Consider the following 23964-nt stretch of genomic DNA (forward strand, 5'->3'; position numbering starts at 1 on the left):
CATCTTGGTGGTGCACTCAGGAGTCAAAGGGTACAATTTGAGTGAAAGAAAAAAACTCTTGTGTGGGTGCACTCTTACAGAAGAAATTCAGATTAAATATGAGAATATTTAACATATAGCTTTTAATAAATCCTTAAAATATATTGTTATACAGATAAAAAGGTAGAAGAAGAAACAAAAAAGCAAATAACCAGATGTGCCAGTTCTGTATGTTCTTGGAGCTACTGTATCCTGCCCACTAGTAGGGTGTCTGATTATTGTGAAAATAATAATTACTTCTACAACAAATTGGGTTGATTATAATTGAATCTTACCCAAAATGGGTTGATTATTCACACAAGGACACATCAAATGACAATTTATGCAAACTCAATAATGAATTAAATAAGAGCTTCTCATGATATACATCAAAGGCTAAGAATGCTTTTGCAACAGGATTGAAACATGTTGTGCCATGACAAAGACTGAGTATGAAGGAAGAAAAAATGGTAAATCTCCTGTCAGTGTTAGACTCAGAGCTACCTAGCTTCTGTAACCTCCAAAACTACTAACCAAGCTCATCACTATTTAGCTTCCAACATCGGATGGTTTTGGGTTTACCCAGTGTGATATGTTAGTAGGTTATATGGTTTCAGCCTCCGTTGGGATAACTGATGAGAGTTCACCAAGCACACAGGTTAGAGTATAGCTGGAGATATAGTGTGAGATTGGGATACCTGAGAGGAGGATTTGAAGAAGTGAAATAAAGTTTCCGGCTCATGAAATGATTCCCAGATGAATAAGTAAGAGTAGATCTACTGTTGGTGTTAGACCAGGGATGTGGGGTTCACAACCTGTTGGTATGTCCTGGAATCAGCAATGAGAGTCCACATAGAGACTAGAGTATTTAGAATCGAACATTCAGAATACCTGACACAGTCATCCTCCTGAGAGGCACAAACCAAATGGTGTATGAGGATCAGTCAGGATAGTCTCAAATCAAAGCATTGTAGGATAATGTCCATTAATTTGTAGAATTTTTGGGCATATGTATAGTATACAAACTCAAAGAGTATTAAATCAAAACACCAATAAAGTAAGGCGAAGAGGAGATAATGCTTCTTGAATATTAATATTGATAACACACTGTGATGTTCACTCTGCACGAACATTCATATCTTATGTCAGTAAGTTCTCTTCAAGTTAGGTTGCTATACATGTAACCAATGGATTTATAATGATTCAATCACTCTAGGTGAGATGAGGACAAATAAAACATACTGTAATGGGAGGAAGTCAATTGACCGCCTGTTGGGATCTTGACGGTCAAGATACCGATGCTGGAATCCCGACACCAGCTGTAATACCGGCGGTCGGAGTCCTTACCACCAGCTGGTTACTCCTCTTTCGTGGTTGTCCACACCACCACCCGAAGGGGAATAGAAACCTGTGGCGACCAAATGTTGCCACTGGGCCCAAAGCGTGGTGAGCGCAGCGAGCATGTGAGGGGGCACGCTGTGCTCACTGCTGGGATCCCTGCTGTGGGGCTCCTGGAGTCGGTCTCCTGACCGCCGGGATCTCGTATCGATTCCACTGTAATATATATTGATGTAAGTCTTGACTTGATAATTGCAACTATTCACACTGCTCTTGAAACTATTACAATGTATCAGAGAGAGTCTCACTGAAAATTATGCAGGCTGTGTGCAGGGAACAAATAAACTGAAAGCATGTGCAGAGTCTCTATACAGTTGCTGATATCAATAGAATTAGAGAAAAAGAAAAAGAAAAACGCTGAGTTTTACGTGTCGTCGAGAGAACCAGGACTCAATCAAGTCTATTATCAGATCCTAGAGGTATCGGGCACAGGTCCAAATTGGAGGGCAATGGCCACCGGGTAGCAGGATAATGCTGCTAGTCACTTCTGTACCAATTGTCCGACCGTCTACTTAGCAGTAGATGAAAAGATGGGAGTTCTCATAGAGTGGGAAGCAAGTTTCACCCAGTATACGGGTTTGGTCACTTCCGGATACTCTTCAGCAAGACACCATTAGGGTTTATGATTCATGCTGGTGCCACAATCAGCCAATCACAGCAAAGGTGGGCGTCTCATGTCCCACCAGCCGAGGCCGCACTCAGCCAATCGCTGCATGGGTGGACTCTAAAATGATGTGATTACCATGGTTGCCTAGCAACTGATTAAACTATCCACCGTCCCTATTGCCTATGGTGGTCAATCCCAGGATCGGGATCTGCATGATCCCGTCCTAAAATTGGGCGGGATTCAATCCCGAGATTGGAGCTTCCAAACCCAGGGATTTCAGGATTGGCTGCTGCCTTACTTATTTCTATGCCAGGCAGCGTTGAGCATCCTCAGGAGGCTCAGATGCTACCTGGCTCTCCCACAGGTAGTGGTTCATTCCTGTTTTCCGTTTATGTATATTATGTGTTAGTTCTCTTGCAGGACAGGATTTCCCTTTTCTCTGGTTTAGAAGACTTGTTTGCTGCCGGTGGTGAGTCTGTGTAATTGCAGCCTGTTCCCATGTGTTCAGCCTCACCTGTCTGTTAATTGCACCTGTCAGTTGTGCAGCAGGGCAGCTGCACAACATAATTAATTAGGTTCTCTGCAGCTATTGGAGGGCTGCCTGTTATATTCTGTCTCAGTGCATTTCACAGACGCCGGTGATAGTTCCGGTCCAGTTTCAGAGCTTCTGTCTAGCAGCTTCTGTCTAGCTGCTTCCAGCCTTGATCCAGTGTCTGATCCAGTGTCTGATCCAGTGTCTGATCCAGTGTCTGATCCAGCTTCTTGCCTTGAAGCGTTCCTGTCCTGAAGTCCAGTGGCTTTGTCTATTCCTGATCCTGATTCGGTATCCTGTTCCTTGGTGTCCACTGCTCAGTCGTTGGAACTCTGCCTGTCCTCTGGTCCTGAGAGCCTGTGTCAGCTACATTGGGGGTTCCTGTCCGTTTGCCAGTATTTGTACCGGTTCCGTGAGTAGCGGCTTTGTCGCTTCCGTCGGCCAAGGCCGCTGTATTCTTTAGTTTCTAGTTACTGGTGTTTTGCAGAGGGTTCTGCATATGCTGTCACCGCCGGTACACAACAGTATTGTGTCGGTGTGTGGACAGAATTTCCTTTGTTGTTGTTTATCCTGGCGGCTGTGCCGCACATACTTTATTTAAGTTCTGTAGCGCCCCTAACTCTGTATTTCTGTCTTTAGTTAGAGGTTCCCCTTGTCATCACCCCGTCTCAGTTTACGCCTTATCTCCAACTAAGACCGGGGGGTATCGGAGTTGGGCAGACATAATCCGCCCTTCAAACGCGGCTGCTGTGGGCCCAAGAAACCATAGTCACGCAGGCATAGGCTGACAACGAGGGTGAGACAACGGAGTCAGGTTTCCGTAGGGGTAGCTGCTGAGCTCCGTATCAATTGCAGCTTTACGTTCCTGTACTTGGGGCTCATCCGCCCAGTTCCAGGAGTACCAAGTACAGTGAACGTAACAAAAAGACTTTAACACTGCTGAATATCCGGAATAACACCAGTGATAGTCCTCCAGCATACATTGTAAAGAAACAGTGGTAATCCTTACTGCTGTTTTAAAAGTCCACTCTCTGTATGCTCCAACACCATTTCGACGCAACTGGGTCTTTGTCAAGGTGTAGATACAGAGTGTGGGCTATACAACCTTTATACCTACTCTACAGGAAGTGCAAAGGTATAGTGCATGATGGGAACAATTTCCAGAGTTAATCGTTTTTGAAACACAAGGATAATACAACACACAGTAATAATCAATATAAACTAAAATAAGTAATTGCTCTGTCCAATATCAACATTTAATATACAAAAACAGGTTTTGCAGATCAGGATAGTGTACACACTTGCGGTCCGGAAGTATCCGCGTTTCACGGTGCGTTCCACCAGTGCGGAAGTTCCTATTGTGCATGCGCCAATGTCATCAGCTGTGAGATGAGGCGTGAGGGAAGCGTCAGCGTTCCACCGGCCCGGAAGTTTCTATTGCGCATGCGCTAGTATTATCAGCGGTGAGGGGAAAGGAATGAAGAACGTCAGCATTCCATGCTGCGTTCCACTCCCCCAACAGGTCCTAATGCACATGCATGGATGCTATAGGGTTTACAGTTAACAACTAAAGAAAGATTAAAAGGATAGGAATAATTCATATTACATTATTTTCATTCAGATACCAGGAAGGATTAATTTATATATATATATAAAAAGGACTGAATGTTATCATAATATTAAGACCTATGGCACCTACACGTCCACCACAGAATTATTGGTTAGTTAATCTATAATACAAATAGCCTCAGAATAAACTTTTCATGGGACATATCGGTACAAATGGGAAAAACTTCAAATTCTCAATTATATAATGCAGGGCTATAGATCATATTTAAAATGTATATTAACTCATATTACTTTGCAAAAAGGACATTTACATAACATATGACAGAGTTTCATAGGGACCAATTAAAATGTTCACATTTTACATAAACCATTTTAATTTGAATTCAGAACTCAAACCATTAGAAATCAAAGTATGTAACGTAAAGATCCACTGCATCTCAGCTTTAGCAAGGTTCCCCTCTATATCGCGGTTCTCCAACTAGCTCTTATATGTTGGATACCAATAAATGAATCCTTTTTGAATAGATTCATTTATTGGTATCCAACCCTGCATTATATAATTGAGAATTTTAAGTTTTCCTACATGTTCACAGCAGAATGATTGGTTAGTTAATCTATAATACAAATAGCCTCAGAATAAACCTTTTATGGGACATAGCGGTACAAATGGGAAAATTTAAGGAATAATAGAAATAGTAAAAGATAACCATTAAAAGGATATCAATTATTATATATTTATTCTGGAAAAAAAGGAATAAGCAAAACCAGTGGATTTTTTTTTTATTTAATAGGTTTTATTAAGTTTCAAATAAACATAGACCAAGATTAATAGTACATTTCACAAAAAAATGTCCAAAAAAATAACAGGATTGAGTAAATGACAAAAGTCAACATAATACAGTAACATTAGAGCAGAGCACTCAATTCACCAATTGTGTACAACTGAACTTGGCAACAAACAAATGAAATATACAACAGAAACAAAACAGAGAAAACAGCAAATAGCGCAAGTAGGAAAAGAAGAAAAAAGGAGTACATGACAGTGATACATAAGGGGGAACAAAAAGACAAAAGTTAAACTCTACAATAATTGTGTTCGTAGGAGCGGCATAACCAGACATTAGTATAAGGAGGTAAAAGAGGAAGAACTGTTACAATAAATCAGTATCAGACAGTGGGGAGTGTAATTGCGACAAATCAGTAGAATCATTAATAAGTATAGTATGGCCCTGCTGTTCCCGGAATTCCCTCCATTTCAACCAATTTCTCTGCACAGATGGAGGCGATATAGAATACACACCTCCTGCTGTTTCAAATAGGAAATGCTTGTGGGTATTATTAATAATAGTTTGGATGGTGGGTATTGACTGCGATTTCCACAGTTGACCAATTGCTGCCTTAGTGGATATGAGGATATGACCAGCAACATATCTATCACAGTGCAGTAAGGCATGTGCTGAATAGTGAAATAAGGCAAACAAAGGATTCATTGGCACCTCCAAACCTAGCACTTCCCGCATGAGAGAAAACACTTCAGTCCACAGCGGCCTCAAGATCGGGCACTCCCAGAAAATATGTAAAATATTGCCCACTTGCCCACAATTTCTCTAACAGAGTCGGGACATCGAGGGCCAAATGCTATAAAGCCGCTGCGGAGTGAAGTACGCCCTGTGACATAATTTATAAAACATTTCTGAATGTTGGAGACATTTAGAAATTTTTAAACACCTTAAAGAGATAGTGTCCTATTCCTCCTCACGGAGAACAATTGAAAGATCCCTCTCCCATTTAAGCTGAGAAGGAGTCTTACCTGTTTTAGTCAGAAGAACAATGTACTGATACCATTTAGATATCCCACCGCTATGGCCAGGGGAGGACAGCCTAGAATACAGAGGAACAGGGAGGGGAATGGGACCTCTCAACCCTCCAACACAAGAATAAAGCCAATGGCGTATTTGTAAGTATTTAAAGAAGTCATGTTTTGGTATATCGAAATGGGATTGTAAGCTACAGAAGGGCACTAAACTTCCTTCCGAGCAAAGATCCTTCAAATTCACAATCCCAGCATCTATCCAAGCTTCCAGCATAAGATTAGGGATGATACTGGTGATAGTCCTAACAGGCAAATCTGCTGCTGGCTGCGAGATAGTTGGGTCAGACGCTACCACTGAATGCCAAAGCTTTAAGGTACATCTAACCGATTCCCCAGGGCCCTGCCATTTTGGAACACCATGAATAGGCAGCAAGAAAAGTTCCCTTATGTCAATCAATCCCAAAAAAGACCGTTCAATAAGGACCCATGGTTTAGGGTTGTGTGTGGAGAACCAGTCCCGAGCCTGGCTGAGAAGACATGCGGCGTGGTATGCTTCTAAACTAGGGTAAGCTACCCCTCCAACATTCTTAGGTAAAGTCAAAACCTGCCTAGCAATGTGTGGTTTAGACCCTTTCTAAATAAAGTGAGAAAAGATTTTGTTAGCTCTTACACTAAGAGATTTGGGGAAGCTACGATGGATAGCCCTGAATAAATAGAGAAGTTTTGGGAGCAGTATCATCTTGGTTGCAGAGATACATCCTAGCCAAGAAATTTCGTGAAGGAGCCATTCTTTATTTAATTTTTCAAAACGGGCTCAGTAAGGGTGTATAATTGCAATCATATAAATCCCTACCTAGTGAGAGGTGAATACCCAAATATTTAATAGATCTCACTTGCCAAGCATATCTATATTTGTCCTTAAGCAAAGTCAATGTTTGTACCGGAGTATGGAATGGTAAGGCTTCCGTTTTAGAAGTATTTAATTTATAGTAAGATATTCTAGAATATATATCCAGGATGTTATGTAGGGCGGGGAGGGAGGTAACAGGATGAGTCATACAGAGCAAAATGTCATCTGCGAATAAACTGATCTTGTGACTCAATCCCCCTATCTCAGGACCTGTGACGTTCGCATCAGACCAAATAGTCTCAGCCAGGGGCTCAATAGCCAATGCAAAAATGAGGGGTGACAAGGGGCAACCCTTTCTAGTGCCGTTTGATATAGTAAGCTCACCCGACACCCTTGCAGAGGGAGTGGAGTACAAAGCAAAGATAGAGTCTAAAAACCTCCAAAAAAATCCAAATTTGCTGAGAACAGATCGCAGATATCCCCAATGGAGTCTGTCGAACGCCTTTTCGGCTTCCAAGGAAAGAATCAGAAGGGGCATTTTAGGGTAGTAGTTTCTTGAAAACCTCTATAGTATAGTCATGAAGGCTGCTATTAGAAACTGATTCAGGGACCCCCCTGAGTTTAAGATTGTTTCTTCGCGAGCGATCCTCCAAATCCGCTACTTTATCTCGCAAGGCAGCTACTTCCCCCTCAAGGGTATCATGAGAGTCGATGAGGGAATTTTGAGAGCCCACCACCTCACCCATTTTTGTTTCCAGCTGACCGGTTCTCTCACCCAAATCCTCAATAGAGCTCTGGCAGGATTGCAACATGACACGGAATTCAGATGCCACTTCGTCCTTAAACTGGTGTAACAGAAGCTTCATGTTGCCCACTGTTAAGGCTTCATTATCATCCAAATGTGGCGAGGAAGGGGAGTTATGGGTTGAGGATGCAGTCGCTATAGGAGAGGAAAGCGTAGGTGAGTGGACCGTTCCGGACGCAGGAACCCCTGTCTCCTGAGACTTGTTATGATAAGGAGAAGGCTTGAAAAAGGCGACTTGAGAAATCGGTTTGGAGGCTTTGTGCTTCTTTGGAGGCATGATGTAGCACTTTCCAGAGAAAATTTTAACACCAGTAGAAAGGGGAGTTCGGCAGGGGCCTCAATATAGCAGAGAGACTTCTATGCCGCGTGTGAATACGTGCCGGCTAAAATGACTGCGGGGAGGCACGGGGAGAGCACATTGCAGAGGAGATCACATCCTATCACAGCAGTAGCAGATTTGATTCCAAGGGGTGAACAGCAACCGCATCGTAACAGAAGGGCCCAGTATATAGGAAAGCAAACAGCACCGTGGGTAGATGTGGCCAACCCCAGGGCTATATGGGCCAGTAAGTAGTAAGACCAGGCAGGGGGGGTATATATGGTGGAAATGTTGCAGTCCATTCTACAGACGTACTGGGACCATGCAGGCTAGGACAGCAGGCTGTATAAACTGGAAAAGGTTGCTATAGAGAAGATTGAAGAGAACTCCCGGCAGCCCTGGGTGTAGAGAGATGATGCAGTCTTTCAAATGTAGAGGGTGACAGAAAGCACTCCCAAAACTCCCTGTTTGTAAGCAGCTGACTGCTAGTGGAGGACCAGTGCCACACAATATAATCACCATCTGTAAAAGTAAATGAGTGAGTCCCCAAGGCAGGTGAGGAGTAGAGCAGCAGGGAGGCTGTATAGGGCCATCTAAGTGTATGTAAAATGGCTGCCGGGCGCCTAGCGCCATCAGTGCTGCAGGCTGCAGCAGCCCCAGAGCAGACTCACCGCTCGTGCAGTATGGAGGCCTCCCTCTGGGCAATCAGTGGCAGCCAGATCAGCGGCAAGCGATGCAGGGATTTGTGATTCCGGTCCGCGGCAGTGGGGGATCCAGCCGGGCTGGAGCAGAAATCAAGGCCCCGATTCGGGGTCAGCAGGAGGCCACAATCTGCGGGAGCTCTAGAGACCGCTCCCTGATTCCTCGGCGCACGTCAGACCACCGGGCAGCAGTGAAAAATCTAGTCCCCGGCCTCTGGAGCAGAGGTAGGCCGCGGCTTGAGAAGGCAGCCTTCGGGGATCTCTTTGCACAAGGATGATGCTGCGGGCTTTCCACTGCTGTGGGCAATGAATTAGGAGGTGCAGGGGCGTCTAGAGACCAGGGGATAGGCACTTTAGGGGTCCGATGTGAGGAGCTCCTTCAGAACAGTACTGCTCAGCTATGCCGCCAGGCCACGCCCCCAGTGGAATGTTTAATGAATTATATCTGCACACATTGCTTTATAAAATTGCAATTACAAATGTAGCTCCTGTAAGCCATGTACAGGCTCTGAGAACTAAACATAAAAGGGGTAATTCAGAGTTGATTGCAACAGCAAAGTTGTTGGCAGTTGGGCAAAACCATGTGCACTGCAGGGGGGCAGATACAACATTTGCAGAGAGAGTTAGATTTGGGTGGGTTATAATATTTCTGTGCAGGGTAAATAATGACTGCTTTATTTTGACACTGCAATTTAGATTTTCAGTTTGAACACACCCCACCCAAATCTAACTCTCTCTGCACATGTTATATCTGCCACACCTGCAGTGCACATGGTTTTTCCCAACTGCTAATAAACTTGCTGCTGCAATCAACTCTGAATTAGGCCAAAAGTAACTATGAATGTATCAAAAGTATCTCAATGGGGTACATCAATAGAACAGCTTAAAATATTCATGCAGCACTGTGTTTGAATTAATCACGGAAGAGATACATTGAGCTGTAAGAGCTACAGTACATAACATTCTTAGCTATTGTATGGTAGCCACTGTTATATGGCAACAGTGTAACAATGGGGGTCATTCCGACCTGTTCACACACAGCGGTTTATCGCTGCGGTGCGAACGGGTGCTGAGTGCGCATGCCGCATGCGCGGCGGGCGCAGTGCGCGACATTGCCCGGCGACAGCTGACGCCAGGTTACGTCGCGACTTACACAGGAAGCGGTTGCAGAGCCGACCGCAAGGAAGATTGACAGGATCCGGACTGTTTGTAGCCGTTTTTGGGGAGTGGTGAGTAAAACGCAGGTGTGTCCTGGAGAACGGAGGGCGGAGGAGTGACGTCAAAGCCGGGCCCATCATCGCTGGATCCATCGCACACGGTAAGTAGGTAAAAGCTAAAATACACTCCTCCAGAGGCGTGTACTAGTTGATCGCAGCAGCAGTAAAAAGTTGCTGCCTGCGATCAACTCGGAATGACCACCAATAGCATACCTCCCAACATGGCCCTCTCGAGGAGGGACACAATGCTCTGCTTCTGGACTTCTCTCTTAATTTATGATTGTCTGCACCTGTGCTGAACAGGTTAATGAACAAGAAAGGTGTTTCACCACAGGTTCCTGCAATCATAAATTCAGAGGGAAGTCCAGGAGCAGAGCATTCTGTCTCTCCTGGAGAGGGTCATGTTGGGAGGTATGCAATAGCAGTATATTCTAAGCTATTGCATGGTAATAGTGTAATAACAGCTTAAAAATTTATTTAAGCTGCATAAAGCTCAAAATCTTCATGCAGCACTGTGTATGAATTAATCATTAAAGAGATACATTGAGCTGCAAGAGCTACATAACACATTCTCAGCCATTGTATGGCAACAGTGTAACAATAATTGCATACCTCCCAACATGACCCTCTCCAGGAGGGACAGAATGCTCTGCTTCTGAACTTTTCTCTTACTGTATGTTTGTCGTCACCTGTTTTGAACAGGTTAATGGATAAGAAAGGTATTTTACTACAGGTGATGGCAATCCTAAATTAACAGGGAAATCCAGGAATAGAGTATTCTGTCTCTCCTGGAGATGGTCATGTTGGGAGGTATGTAATTGCACTATTCAGAGGTTGAGAGCCCTTTGAAAAAACCTTGAAATAGTTTTCCATCTAATGGGACTCCAATTATAACAGCACACATGAGAGCATAATATTCCCAAGTATTTATTAAGCAAACAAACATTTCATAGCTAATGGTAAACATGGTTTATTAATAAGAAGGAATAATGACAGGACACAGCTAATATAGTTGAAAAGTATTTTAGTCACAAACATTTTTTGTATCACGTCACAATAACTCTTTTCACATAATTTTAATACTTCACTTTATTTAGTCCTATAGTGGGCTAATTGAAAACATACATTAAAATACATATAGAAGCCTACAGGATTTAATAATGTGTGGTTTGCTGATTCATTTTAAGAAATAAATAAAAGTTATATTTTAATAAGTACAGGAGAAGTGTGCATCCACTAATAATCCAGTCTTTTCTTTCTCCCAAGTATTCTAGTCTGTTCCTTAACTGGAGGGTAGCACTTGATCCAATTTATTTATCATTAGATGGATAAGTAAAAACACATTCTTGAAGGATCAATAATTCCTGTAATATACGTATTTTCTGGTGCAGAAAAAAATCTTTTTCTCGATATTTATAAAAAATAAAAAAAGTTGTGTCCACCTGTTTCGTGTCAATCATTTTCCAGGTCGACCTTTTCATGTATCGACCTTTTGTACCTGTTGACCTTTACATTTGTCAACTTTTTACAAGTCATCCTAATGACCACGTTGCCCTACTGTATGCCAACCATTTGGTGTCAACCTATTGACTAGCTATCTTGACACTGTTGATCTATTGAACCGAAACCAACCAAATACAACCGGACACAAATAGCAATGTGAAAGAAAAGACTAACATAAAATCAAAGAGGTACACAAATGTAAATACCATCATAGCCAGATTAAGGGGGGATGCAGGGCATACTGTACCCTAGGCCCCCCTTTGTCAGAGAGCCCCCCCCCCCCCAGCCAGAGCACACTGACATCACTAGCTTTCCCTCTTATGCAGCAGCAGAACCAGACAGCCAGAATGCGAGCAGGACAGTATGCAGTGCAGGAAGAGACACAGGAGTATCAAATGTCATAAACTATCAATGGAGCTTCCCAACCAGAGGAGAGATAGGATGGTGGAGAGAACTGTAAGTGACACATCCCTGTGTCACTTACAGCTCTCTCCACACCTCGGTGTCTGAGTCCTGTGTAATTTGTTATCTAATGAGGGTCTACAGATAAAGAGACACACACACACAAACACAGAATCCTCCTGAGTTCTGTCCCAGTATGTAAGTAGTACAGAGGCTGCTGCTATTCTTAATGTGACAATATAAAGTATAGATTTTATTTTTTTATGTGTATTTTAAGGTTGTTTAAGTTGTCTTTGTTCCACTACAAGAACATTTTATAAATTAGTTGTCTTTCAATTAGGTGGAGCTATAAACAGTACCCAGGCATTATTAAACTATTGGTTTAAATCTAATATACACCTTTGGGCTAAATTTAATATACACAATCCATACATCCCAACATGACCCATTCCAGGAGAGATAAAATGCTCTCTACCTGGACTTCCTTCTTAAGTTATTATTGCAATCACCTGTGTTGGAACACCTTTCTTATTAATCAAATAGTTCAACACAGGTGACTACAATAATATATTAAGAGCGAAGTCCATGTAAATAGCATTTTGTCCCTCCTAGAATGGGTCATGTTGGGGGGTATTCACAATCTTATATACAGCACCCCCAAGGCTTAATCCGGCCCTGAATACCATACTTCCCAACTGTACCAACTGTCACACTGTGTGTAAAGGGCCTAAGTAACCAGTATATTTGAGATATTAAAATATGCATATCCACAAGATGGCAATGTTGGACCACATCATTTATATGAAAGTTAAACAATACTTAAATATGCATCACCTGGATTTGTTAGATGTTCATATACCGTAATGTTTAATAAAATTTGAAAACATGTTGTTGGTCAGGTGCATGATGAATAAGTTACACATGAAACACTCAGACAACAACACATAACCACCATAATAATGTTGTTGTAATACTCTTATGTCATACGAATAAAATGGAAACACTTATACTGGGTGGATTAAGACAGCCATTACTCTGCCTAAAATGAAGTTCTCTAGAAAGTTAAAAGAAAAAAGTGATTCAATGCAACACAAAACAAAACGTATATTAAATGACTTCTACAAATAGTAATTCACAGTAATGTCTGAGGTGGTAATGTCCAGTACAATAACACCATTAGTTTTATAGTAAATTTTAGTGCTATTAGTAATGCACAGTAATAGATTAGTATAATATCCAATAATACGCTAACATTTATGTCCAGAAATATTCCAACAATACCTGCACTCATAAATAGGACATCTTTATCTGCCAAAACCTTCATGACTGAAGAGGCTTTACGGCTTATAATTACAGATGAGAGTGTTCGGTTAATTGAGAACCGTACCCTACCAAACATCACGTCCTGAGCCCGGATCCGAGCCCGGATCCGAGCCCGGCTCGGTACATCCCGATAGACTCAGAAACCAGTACAAGGCAAAATGTCATCATCCCGCTGTCGGATTCTCCCAGGTTTTGGATTCCATATAAGGAGCCGCGCGTCACCGCCATTTTCACTCCAGTCCTGGAGAGTGTAGTGAGAGGACGTGTTTCTCTCCTCGGTGTCTGTGTGGGAAAGTGAAAGTAGTGTGGTGACCTGCTCTGTCCTATGAGGGTCATTCCAGTACTGTCTTGTGCAGCATCAGTCCAGTCACAGTGGTGGTGTCCTCTGCTGCCATATGTCCAGTGCTGCTGTATAAGTCCAGTCCTGTGGTGTTGTGTTGTGCTGCATTTGGTGCACTGGTGCTTTGGGGTGCCAAACCCTGCAACTAGATATAGCGCTAAGGACCCCAAATATATAGAGACGCCTTGATGCGGCTTTGGGGCCTATTCTTACATATATATATATGTAACCGAGATCTCTGAATTCTAATATTGTGTGGGATTTAAATCTGGTTACTGTTATCATTCAGGGTGATGGGGGAAACAAAATGCCTTTTTGTCCCTTGCTTAGAAATACCTCTCCCTTTCAAGCACCTGAACGATATCACTAATCGAATTGAGCATTTGCCACTATACTGTATATTTTGTGCTGCATCAGTCCAGTGGTGGTGTCTTGCGCTGCATCAGCCCAGTCACAGTGGTGGTGTCCTCTGCTGCAATATGTCCAGTGCTGCTGTATAAGTTCAGTCCATATCAGTGATGCTGTATTGTCCTGCATCAGTCCAGTGGTGGTGTCGCTGTGCTGCTGTATATGTTCAGTGATACTGCCGTATATGTCCAGTGATACTGCCGTATAAGTCCAGTGGTACTGCCGTATAAGTCCAGTGGTACTGCCGTATAAGTCCAGTGGTACTGCCATATAAATCCTGTGGTATGGACGTATAAATCCAGTCCAGTGGTACTGCCGTATAAGTCAAGTGGTATTGCCATATAAGTCCAGTGATACTGCCGTATAAGTCCAGTGGTACTGCCGTATAAATCCAGTACAGTGGTACTGCCGTATAAGTCCAGTCCAGTGGTACTGCCATATAAATCCAGTGATACTGCCGTATAAGTCCAGTGGTACTGCTGTATAAGTTTAGTGATACTGCCGTATATGTCCAGTGATACTGCCGTAAAAAGTCCAGTGGTACTGCCGTATAAATCCAGTCCAGTGGTGCTGCCATATAAGTCCAGTGGTGCTGCCATTTAAGTCCAGTTGTACTGCTGTATAAGTCCAGTGGTACTGCCGTATAAATCCAGTGGATCTGCCATATATTTCCAGTGGTACTGCCGTATAAGTCCAGTGATACTGCCGTATAAGTCCAGTGGTACTGCTGTATAAGTTCAGTGATACTGCCGTATATGTCCAGTGATACTGCCGTAAAAAGTCCAGTGGTACTGCCGTATAAATCCAGTCCAGTGGTGCTGCCATATAAGTCCAGTGGTGCTGCCATTTAAGTCCAGTTGTACTGCTGTATAAGTCCAGTGGTACTGCCGTATAAATCCAGTGGATCTGCCATATATTTCCAGTGGTACTGCCGTATAAGTCCAGTGGTACTGCCGTATAAGTCCAGTGGTACTGCCATATAAGTCCAGTGATATTGCCATATAAGTCCAGTGATATTGCCATATTAGTCCAGTGGTACTGCCATATAAGTCCTGTGAAGCTGCCGTATATGTCCAGTGGTACTGCCATATAAGTCCAGATATACTGCCGTATAAGTCCAGTGATACTGCTGTATATGTCCAGTGGTACTGTCGTATAAATACAGTGGTACTGCCGTATAAATCCAGTCCAGTGGTACTGCTGTATAAGTCCAGCGGTACTGCCATATAACTCCAGTGGTACTGCCGTATAAGTCCAGTGGCACTGCCATATAAGTCCAGTGGTACAGCCATATAAGTCCAGTCCAGTGGTACTACAATATAAGTCCAGTGGTACTGCCGTATAATTCCATTGGTACTGCCGTATAAGTCCAGTGGTACTGCCGTATACTTCCAGTGTTACTGCCATATAAGTCCAATGATACTGCCATATAAATCCAGTCCAGTGGCACTGACGTATAAGTCCAGTGATATGGCCGTTTTAGTCCAGTCCATTGGTACTGCAGTATAAGTCCAGTGGTACTGCCGTATAAGTCCAGTGGTACTGCCATATAAGTCCAGTGGTACTTCCATATAAGTCCAGTGGTATTGCCGTATAAGTCCAGTGATACTGCCATGTATGTCCAGTGGTACTGCCATATAAGTCCATTTGGTACTGCCGTATTAGTTCAGTGATACAGCCGTATAAGTCCAGTGGTGCTGTCCTATGCAATATATTATTTACTCCAAATAAAGGGGTTATTAATATTTAATGCAAATAATTTTTGAAGGGTTTTCCCTATGTGGTGTACCCTCTACTGTGCCGCATATTGTGTTACACTCCAGAAAAATAATGGAGAACAAAAATTTGGAAGATAAAATAGGGAATGATCAAGAACCACTTCCTTCTAGTGCTAAAGCTGCTGCCACTAGTCATGACATAGATGATGAAATGCCATCAACGTCGTCTGCCAAGGCCGTTGCCCAATGTCATAATAGAGGACATGTAAAATCTAAAAAGACAAAGTTCAGTAAAGTGACCCAAAAAATTAATTTAAATATTCTGAGGAGAAACGTAAACTTGCCAATATGCCATTTACGACACAGAGTGGCAAGGAACGGCTGAGGCCCTGACCTATGTTCATGACCACTATGGTCATAGTGGTTCAGCTTCACATGACGATGGAAGTCCTCATCCGCTAGAAAAATGATAAGAGTAAAGCTGGCAAAAACACAGCAAAGAACTGTGCATTCTAAGATGGTATCACAAATCCCCAAGGAGCGTCCAAGTGTGTCGGCGGTTGCGATGCCTGACCTTCCCAACACTGGATGGGAAAAGGTGGCTTTTTCCACCATTTGCATGCCCTCTGCAAGTGCTGGAAGTAGCACCCACAGTCCAGTTTCTGATATTCAAATTGAAGATGTCACTGTTGAAGTACACCAGGATGAGGATATGGGTGTTGCTGGCGTTGAGAAGGAAGTTGACGATGAAGATTCTGATGGTGATGTGGTTTGTTTAAATCAGGCACCCGGGATGACAGTTGTCCATGGGATGAATAAGCCCATTATCATGCCAGGGCAAAATACCAAAAAAGCCACCTCTTCAGTGTGGAATTATTTCTCCACAAATCCGGACAACAGGTGTCAAGCCGTGTGTTGCATTTGTCAATCCGTAATAAGTAGGGATAAGGACCTTAACCACCTAGGAACATCCTTCCTTATACGGCTCCTGCTGCGCATTCATCAGAAGTCATTGTCAAGTTCAGAAACTTTGGGTAAGAGCATAAGCAGTCCACTGACACCTAAATCCCTTCTTCCTCTTATACCCATTCTCCTGCAAGTCACACCACCGACTACCTCAACGTCAATTCCCTCCTCAGTCAGTAACATCAGAAGTCCTGCAGCCATGTCACTGGCATGACTGACGAGTCCTCTCCTAACCGGGATTCCTCCAGAGGATCCTTGAGTGGTACGCCTACTGCTGCTGCTGCTGTTGTTACTGCTGGGAGTCAATCGTCATCCCAGAAGGGAAGTCAGAAGATCGCTTGTACTACTTCAACTAAGCAATTGACTGTCCAACAGTCCTTTGCGAAGAAGATGAAATATGACAGCTGTCATCCTGTTGCAAAGTGGATAACTGAGGCCTTGACAGCTATGTTGGTGTTAGACATGCATCCGGTATCTGCCTTTGGTGCAGTAGGATTTATGCAATGGATGAAGGTAGTGTGTACCCGGTACAAAATCCCATCTAGATTCCACTTCACTAGGAAAGCGATTCCCGGACTGTACAGGTATATTAGGAAAAGTGTTCTCAGTGTCCTGAAAAATGCAGCTGTACCCAGTGTCCACTTAAACACAGTCATGTGGACAAGTGGAGCAGGGCAAACTAAGTGCTACATGACTGTGACAGCCCACTGGGTAGATGTATTGCCTACCACAGCAACAACAGCAGCGGCACCAGTAGCAGCATCTCACAAACGCCAGCTCGTTCCTAGGTAGGCTTCACTGTGTATCACTGGTTTCCGTAAGAGGCACACTGCTGACAACCTCTTATGGAAATTGAGGGACAGCATCACACAATGGCTTACCCCACTTAGACTCTCCTGGGGATTTGTGATATCGGACAACGCCACCAATATTGTGCATGCATTATATCTGGGCAAATACCAGCTACGTCCCATGTTTTGCACATACAATTAATCTGGTGGTGCAGAATTTTTTGAAAAATAACAGGGGCATGCAGGAAATGCTGTCGGTGGCCCGAAAAATTGCGGGCTACTTTTGGCATTCAGCCACCGTGTGCCTAAGACAGGAGCACCAGCAAACACTCCTGAACCTGCCCTGCCATCACCTGAAGCAAGAGGTGGTAACGAGGTAAAATGCAACACTCTATATGCTTCAGAGGATGGAGGAGCAGCAAAAGGCCATTCAAGCCTATACATCCACCTTTAATATAGGCAAAGGATGGGGAATGCACCTGACTCAAGTGAAGTGGAGAATGATTTCCATCTTGTACAAGGTTCTCCAACCCTTCAAACTTGCCACACGTGAAGTCAGTTCAGACACTGCCAGCTTGAGTTAGGTCATTCCCCTCATCAGGCATTTGCAGAAGCAGCTGGAGAAATTGAAGGAGGAGCTAAGACGGAGCGATTCCACTAAGAATGTGGGACTTGTGGATGGAGCCCACCCACTGTCGGTGATGCAGGAGCAAGTGCTGACATCTGGTCCGCACTGAAGGACCTGCCAACGATTACTGACATGTCTACTGTCACTGCATATGATGCTGTCACCATTGAAAGAATGGTGGAGGATTATAAGGGTGACAGCATCCAAGTAGGCATGTCAGACAGTCTATATGTATACTGGCAGGAAAAAGAGGCAATTTGGAGCACAAACTGACTTTATTTTATCTAAGTTGCCTACCCTCCAGTGTATACTCCGAAAGAGTGTTTAGTGCAGCCAGTCACCTTGTCAGCGATTGTCGTAGGAGGTTACTTCCACAAAATGTGGAGAAGATTATGTTCACCATAATGAATTATAAATTCCTCCTGGAAGACCTTTACCAGCAACTGGCTCCAGAAAGTACACAGGGACCTGTGATGGTGGATTCCAGTGTGAACAAATTAATACTCTGTGAGGAGGAGGATGTACACACTGAAAGGGGTGAGGAATCGGAGGATGAGGATGACATCTTGCCTCTGTAGAGCCCTTTTGTGCAAGTAGAGATGAATTGCTTCTTTTTTGGTGGGGAGATTAATTGCTCCTTTTTTTGTGGGGGCTCAAACAAATCATTTCAGCCACAGTCCTGTGGCAGACCCTGTCGCTGAAATGATTGGTTGGTTAACGTGTGCATGTCCTGTTTATACAACATAAGGGTGGGTGGGAGGGCCTAAGGACAATTCCATCTTGCACCTCTTTTTTTTCTTTGCATTATGTGCTCTTTGGGGTTTAGTTTTTAAAACTGCCATCCTGTCTGACACTGCAGTGGCACTCCTAGATGGCCCAGGTGTATGTGCCGCCCACTTGGGTCACTTACCTTATACATTCAGCTACCTCAGTGCAACCTTGTGGCCTAAAAACAATACTGTGAGATGTGAGGTGTTCAGAATAGACTGGAAATGAGTGGAAATTAATGTTATTGAGGTTAATAATACCGTAGGATCAAAATTACCCCCAAATTCTCTGATTTTAGCTGTTTTTGTGTTTATTTAAAAAATCATCCAGATCCAAAACCAAAACCCGAAAGGGTGGTTTTGGCAAAACCGATCCAGATCCAAAACATGAGTGAGGATCCAGATCCAAAACCAAAACACAAAACACGAAAACTGCCCGCCGCACATCTCTACTATGCAAGCTAAATTTATGGTGTGTCTCTTCATTCATTTCAACAGCAGTTTCTTTTTCATTTCTAGTTCTACCCAAACTTTTTGAGAAACATATTCAAATACTGTAGGTAACTTATTATGCAACATAATCAGGGAAAACAGTCCGATGTACAGTATACTGTATTTGGAGTAATACGAGAATGAGCCTCAATACAGACAAGTGTAAGGTAATGAACTGTGGTAGCAAGAACAAAAATATCACCTACATACTAAATGGCATAATATTAGGGGATTCTGTACTGGAAAAAGACTTAGGTGTTCACATAGACAGCAAACTAAGCAGCAGTACCCAAAGTAGATTTGCAGCAAAGAAGGCTAATAAGATATTAACATGGAAAAAACAGGGAATTGATGCAAGGGATGAGAGTGTTATACTCCCATTATATAAATCACTAGTGAGGTCACATCTTGAATACTGTGTACTTTTTTGGGCACCATACTACAAAAAGGATATCCTGGAGCTAGAAAAGGTTCAGAGGCGGGCGACCAAACTAATTAAGGGCATGGAGACACTGGAATATGAGGCTTGAAAGGCTAAGCAAGTTTACACTGGAAAAGAGGAGACTAAGAGGGGACATGATCAATATCTACAAATATGTAAGGGGACAACACACAGAGCTTGCGTGGGACCTGTTTTTGGTAAGATCAGCACAGAGGACACATGGACACTTGCTTAAGTTAGAGGAGATTCCGCACAAAGCGGCGAAAAGGTTTTTACACAGTTAGGACAATACATGTTTGGAATTCCTGCCTAAGGGAGTAGTAATGGCGGACTCAGTCAATAACATTAAGAATGGGTTAGATAAATTCCTAATGGATAAGGATATACAGAGTTATGGTGCGTAGTCACACACTATAGTTAAAAAAGAGGAATAAAACATAACGGCTGACATCAGCATCAGACAAAATTTAGTCCAAAAATAATACTGCATAGGAGACCACAAATAGGTTAACTCAATGGACAAATTGTCTTTTTTCAACCTCAGATACTATGTTACTATGTTACTAAATAGGTCTCTAATAATACTATAAAACTGTGTTGATTAGGAACTAGCCATAACAAGGTGCAGGTCTTGTGACCTGAAGAAAATCCTCTATGACAGCAGTGGCCAACCCGCAGCTCTCGAGCTCTTTCATCCGCCGCATGCGGCTCGGCTGGCTCCTGGCCACCGCTGCCCGGCACATACAGCTGCCTCCGGTGTCACGCTTCAATTCAGCGCCGGTCCGTGAGCCAATCAGAACTCGTGGACCGGCAGCTAAGGCTTTGATTGGCTCACAGACCGGCACCTAATTGAAGAGAGACACCGCCGCCAGAGAGTGAGGGGCAGGAGAGACGCATGCTGCGCTCTCCTCCCCTCACAGACATCAGTAGCGCGGTGAGCAGCACGGGGAAGGGGGGGTCATGTATATCTGGCACTGGGGGCAGAGCTGGCACTGTGGGGACAAGTATATCTGGCACTGGGGGGAAATATATATCTGGCACTGGGGGAAATGTATATCTGGCACTGGGGGTCATGTATATCTGGCACTGGGGGGACATGTATATCTGGCACTGGGGGGACATGTATATCTGGCACTGGGGGGATATGTATATCTGGCACTGGGGGGACATGTATATCTGGCACTGGGAGGACATGTATATCTGGCACTGGGGGGACATGTATATCTGGCACTAGGGGGACTTGTATATCTGGCACTGGGGGGGACATGTATATCTGGCACTGGGGGCAGAGCTGGCACTGTGGGGACAAGTATATCTGGCACTGGGGGGAAATGTATATCTGGCACTGGGGGGACATGTATATCTGGCACTGGGGCAGAGCTGGCACTGTGTGAGGACAAGTATATCTGGCACTGGGGGGAAATGTATATCTGGCACTGGGGGGACATGTATATCTGGCACTGGGGGCAGAGCTGGCACTGTGTGGGGACATGTATATCTGGCACTGTGGGGAAACTGGCATTGGGGGCATAGCTGGCACTTTGGGGACATATATATCTGGCACTAGGGGCATAGCTGGCACTGTGGGGAGATATATATCTGGCACTGTGCGGACATGTATATCTGGCACTGGGGGCATATCTGGCACTGGAGGCATAGCTGGCACTGTGGGGACAAGTATATCTGGCACTGAGGGCATATCTGGCACTGTGGGGACATGTGTATCTGGCACTGTGAGCATATATGTATCTGGCACTGTGAGGTATATATGTATTTGGCACTGTCGGGTATATGCGTATCTGGCACTGGGGGCATCTGTGTACTTAGCACTGTGGGGCATATGTGTATCTGGTACTGTGGGGCATATATGTATCTGGCACTGTGGGGCATATATGTATCTGGTACTGTGGGGACATATGTATCTTGCACGGAGGGCATATATGTATCTGGCACTGTGGGGACATATGTGTATCTGGCACTGTGGGGACATATGTTTCTGGCAGTGTGGAGGCACCCATTTTTTGGCATTTTTATATATATGTGGCACTGTACTGGGGCATTATATGTATTTGGCACTGTACAACATGACTAAAAACGGAGTTATGACACAAGGTCATACTCCTACAAACGTCATACTGAAAGGTGTGCGCACAAAATGGGGTGTGGCTTTGTGAAAACTTGGCCACACCCCATTTTTGCACATGATACTGGCTCTTGCCCTTGACTACAGATCTTTTCTGGCTCTTTGCCTCTGACTGGTTGGCCACCCCTGCTCTATGACATTACATAAAGGCAGAATCATCCTCCCTTAATGTAAGTGACAATGCTCATTCATGATTACACAGGTAATGAAGGCAATATCACAGATCTGTCAATTAGTAAGTTTTAAAAAGTGAAAGTTGTCAGAGTTTGATTGCTGGAACCTACACCATCAGATGGCATTGGTTTCCAGAGTCCTGTTTCTTCCTCCACTGATAACGGCACTCTCCATGCTCATGCATGAACTTGGGTAATGCATGCGCACTAACTATGCTGGGTTACACCTGTAAGTGTAACGTTACACTGCTACTGATTAGCGGCATAACTGGCAGTGCTAGGGATCATGGGGACAGCTGCTTTATGGAGCAACTGTCCCAGCAACAGAACAATCCTGAATTTGTATTCAACATGGCAATATTCAACGAATTGGTTACTAAAATATTGGAGGTACAGTATATGGTGCTTAGTAATTAATACGCCCCATAGTAACTATTTGCTACTGTAACAATACTGCAGTGCTATTGTACAAACACCATACTACAGTATTATAAACACTGCTGCTACAAGCCAGGAACCAGACTTGAAGGTTATTTAACTATGGGTAATTTTACTAATGATCTCTTATAGGATACATTCATTCCTTAATTTGTTTTAGTTAATGTGGGAGAATTTCCATTATTTATATCTCTGTATTTGAGGTTTGTGCAAAATACCTATGTTTTTTTATGCTGATGATATTTGGAATTTTATGCATATTGCAATCAGGGTATTGAAAATAAAAAAAACATTTTCTTCTGATCCAGGTGTTTTCCAATTTTTGATTCCCAGCACCCTGAGGAAAAAGGAGAGTCTACTAACTTCACTGCTTATTAACATGGGTGTCATTCTATTACTATAGTATTTGTAGGAAATGTGTGTTATTATATTTTAAAGACTTGGAATGATTGATAATGTGTCACTATTCTGTCTAATACTGTCCATTTCTTGGTACATTATTTATGATGTGTATTTAGAAAGATTTGTCCTTAAAATACACAAAACATAGGACTAGCTCTTTTTGGCACAATATAATAATTATCTGACTGGTTTATATATTAGATACAGTGTAATTATATTACTTTATTTTAGTTACCTCTTGTTGTAACCATATTTTATTTACTGCTCTATATTAAAAATGTAAAAAAAAAATGTTATGTTTTAATAATAACATTTTTTTTCACATCATCATATGATTTAAGATTTTCCCAAAGAAAGGTTATTCTTTATTCTTTTTTTATTCTTGTGCAGAAAAACACCTCCACCACATTTTTGAGTCTTAAACATGTGGAGCACAGCAAACCCCTTACCTAATACAAGACTACCCCACTCTTAAGGGCCCTACACACTTGGTGATAACGATGATCGATATGAATGATATTGTTCAAAAACTAACGATAAATCGTTCATATTAGTCAGTGTGTATGCATCAACGATGAACGATGCGCTGCCCCGTGCTCGTTCATCATTGATCTATCCTCGTTTATGCAAGTCAATTTGGATGACATAGATGTATGTACTCTCATATCATCCAAATTGGCCATCCATATTGTCCAGTGTGTAGGCAAAAATCGTTGAAGAAAATATCGACCATCGATAATATTGTGTTATAAGTGTGAACAGGCCATAAGATTTGCAGGTCTTGCAAATCTTTATTTGATTGTTGGCTCAAACTATCAACACATAATTAATAGATGGCCTGTACATGACAAAAAAACCTCTACCTAGATATTCTTCCAAACCTGTATTTATAAGAAATAACAACAACAACAACAGAGAACATCTAAAAACTTAAACACACTCTAGTAAATAGTTACTGACCCAAAGCAATTAGCTATTAAAAAAAAAAGATTTCTCAGTAAAACAAATATTAGTTACTAACTACAAAATGACACATTTCTGCAGATCTTACCAGCAGTGTAGTATAAAGCAGCTGTAAGGAGAAAGAGATGTTCCAAAAAATACATTTTTCAAAACCACCAATGGTGCATTAGTTCCTGTATGCTGGCTGCTTCCTCTGCCTCCGTCTATGCCAAAGTGTCACAGACCACAGGCTGGAA

General features: G+C 43.0%; 1 protein-coding gene across 1 annotated transcript in view; it reads right to left on the reverse strand.

Annotated features, from left to right (window-relative positions):
* Positions 1 to 23955, reverse strand: part of LOC134958791 (complement factor H-like) — a 258602-nt gene extending 234647 nt beyond the window's left edge. Inside the window, exon 1 of the mRNA XM_063941517.1 lies at positions 23817 to 23955. Within this exon, the coding sequence (XP_063797587.1) occupies positions 23817 to 23871 (55 nt within the window). The 5' untranslated portion in view covers positions 23872 to 23955. The remainder of the gene's footprint in view (positions 1 to 23816) is intronic.
* Between the last annotated feature and the right edge of the window lie 9 nt (positions 23956 to 23964).

Source organism: Pseudophryne corroboree, chromosome 9, assembly GCF_028390025.1.
Source record: "Pseudophryne corroboree isolate aPseCor3 chromosome 9, aPseCor3.hap2, whole genome shotgun sequence".
NCBI lineage: Eukaryota > Metazoa > Chordata > Amphibia > Anura > Myobatrachidae > Pseudophryne > Pseudophryne corroboree.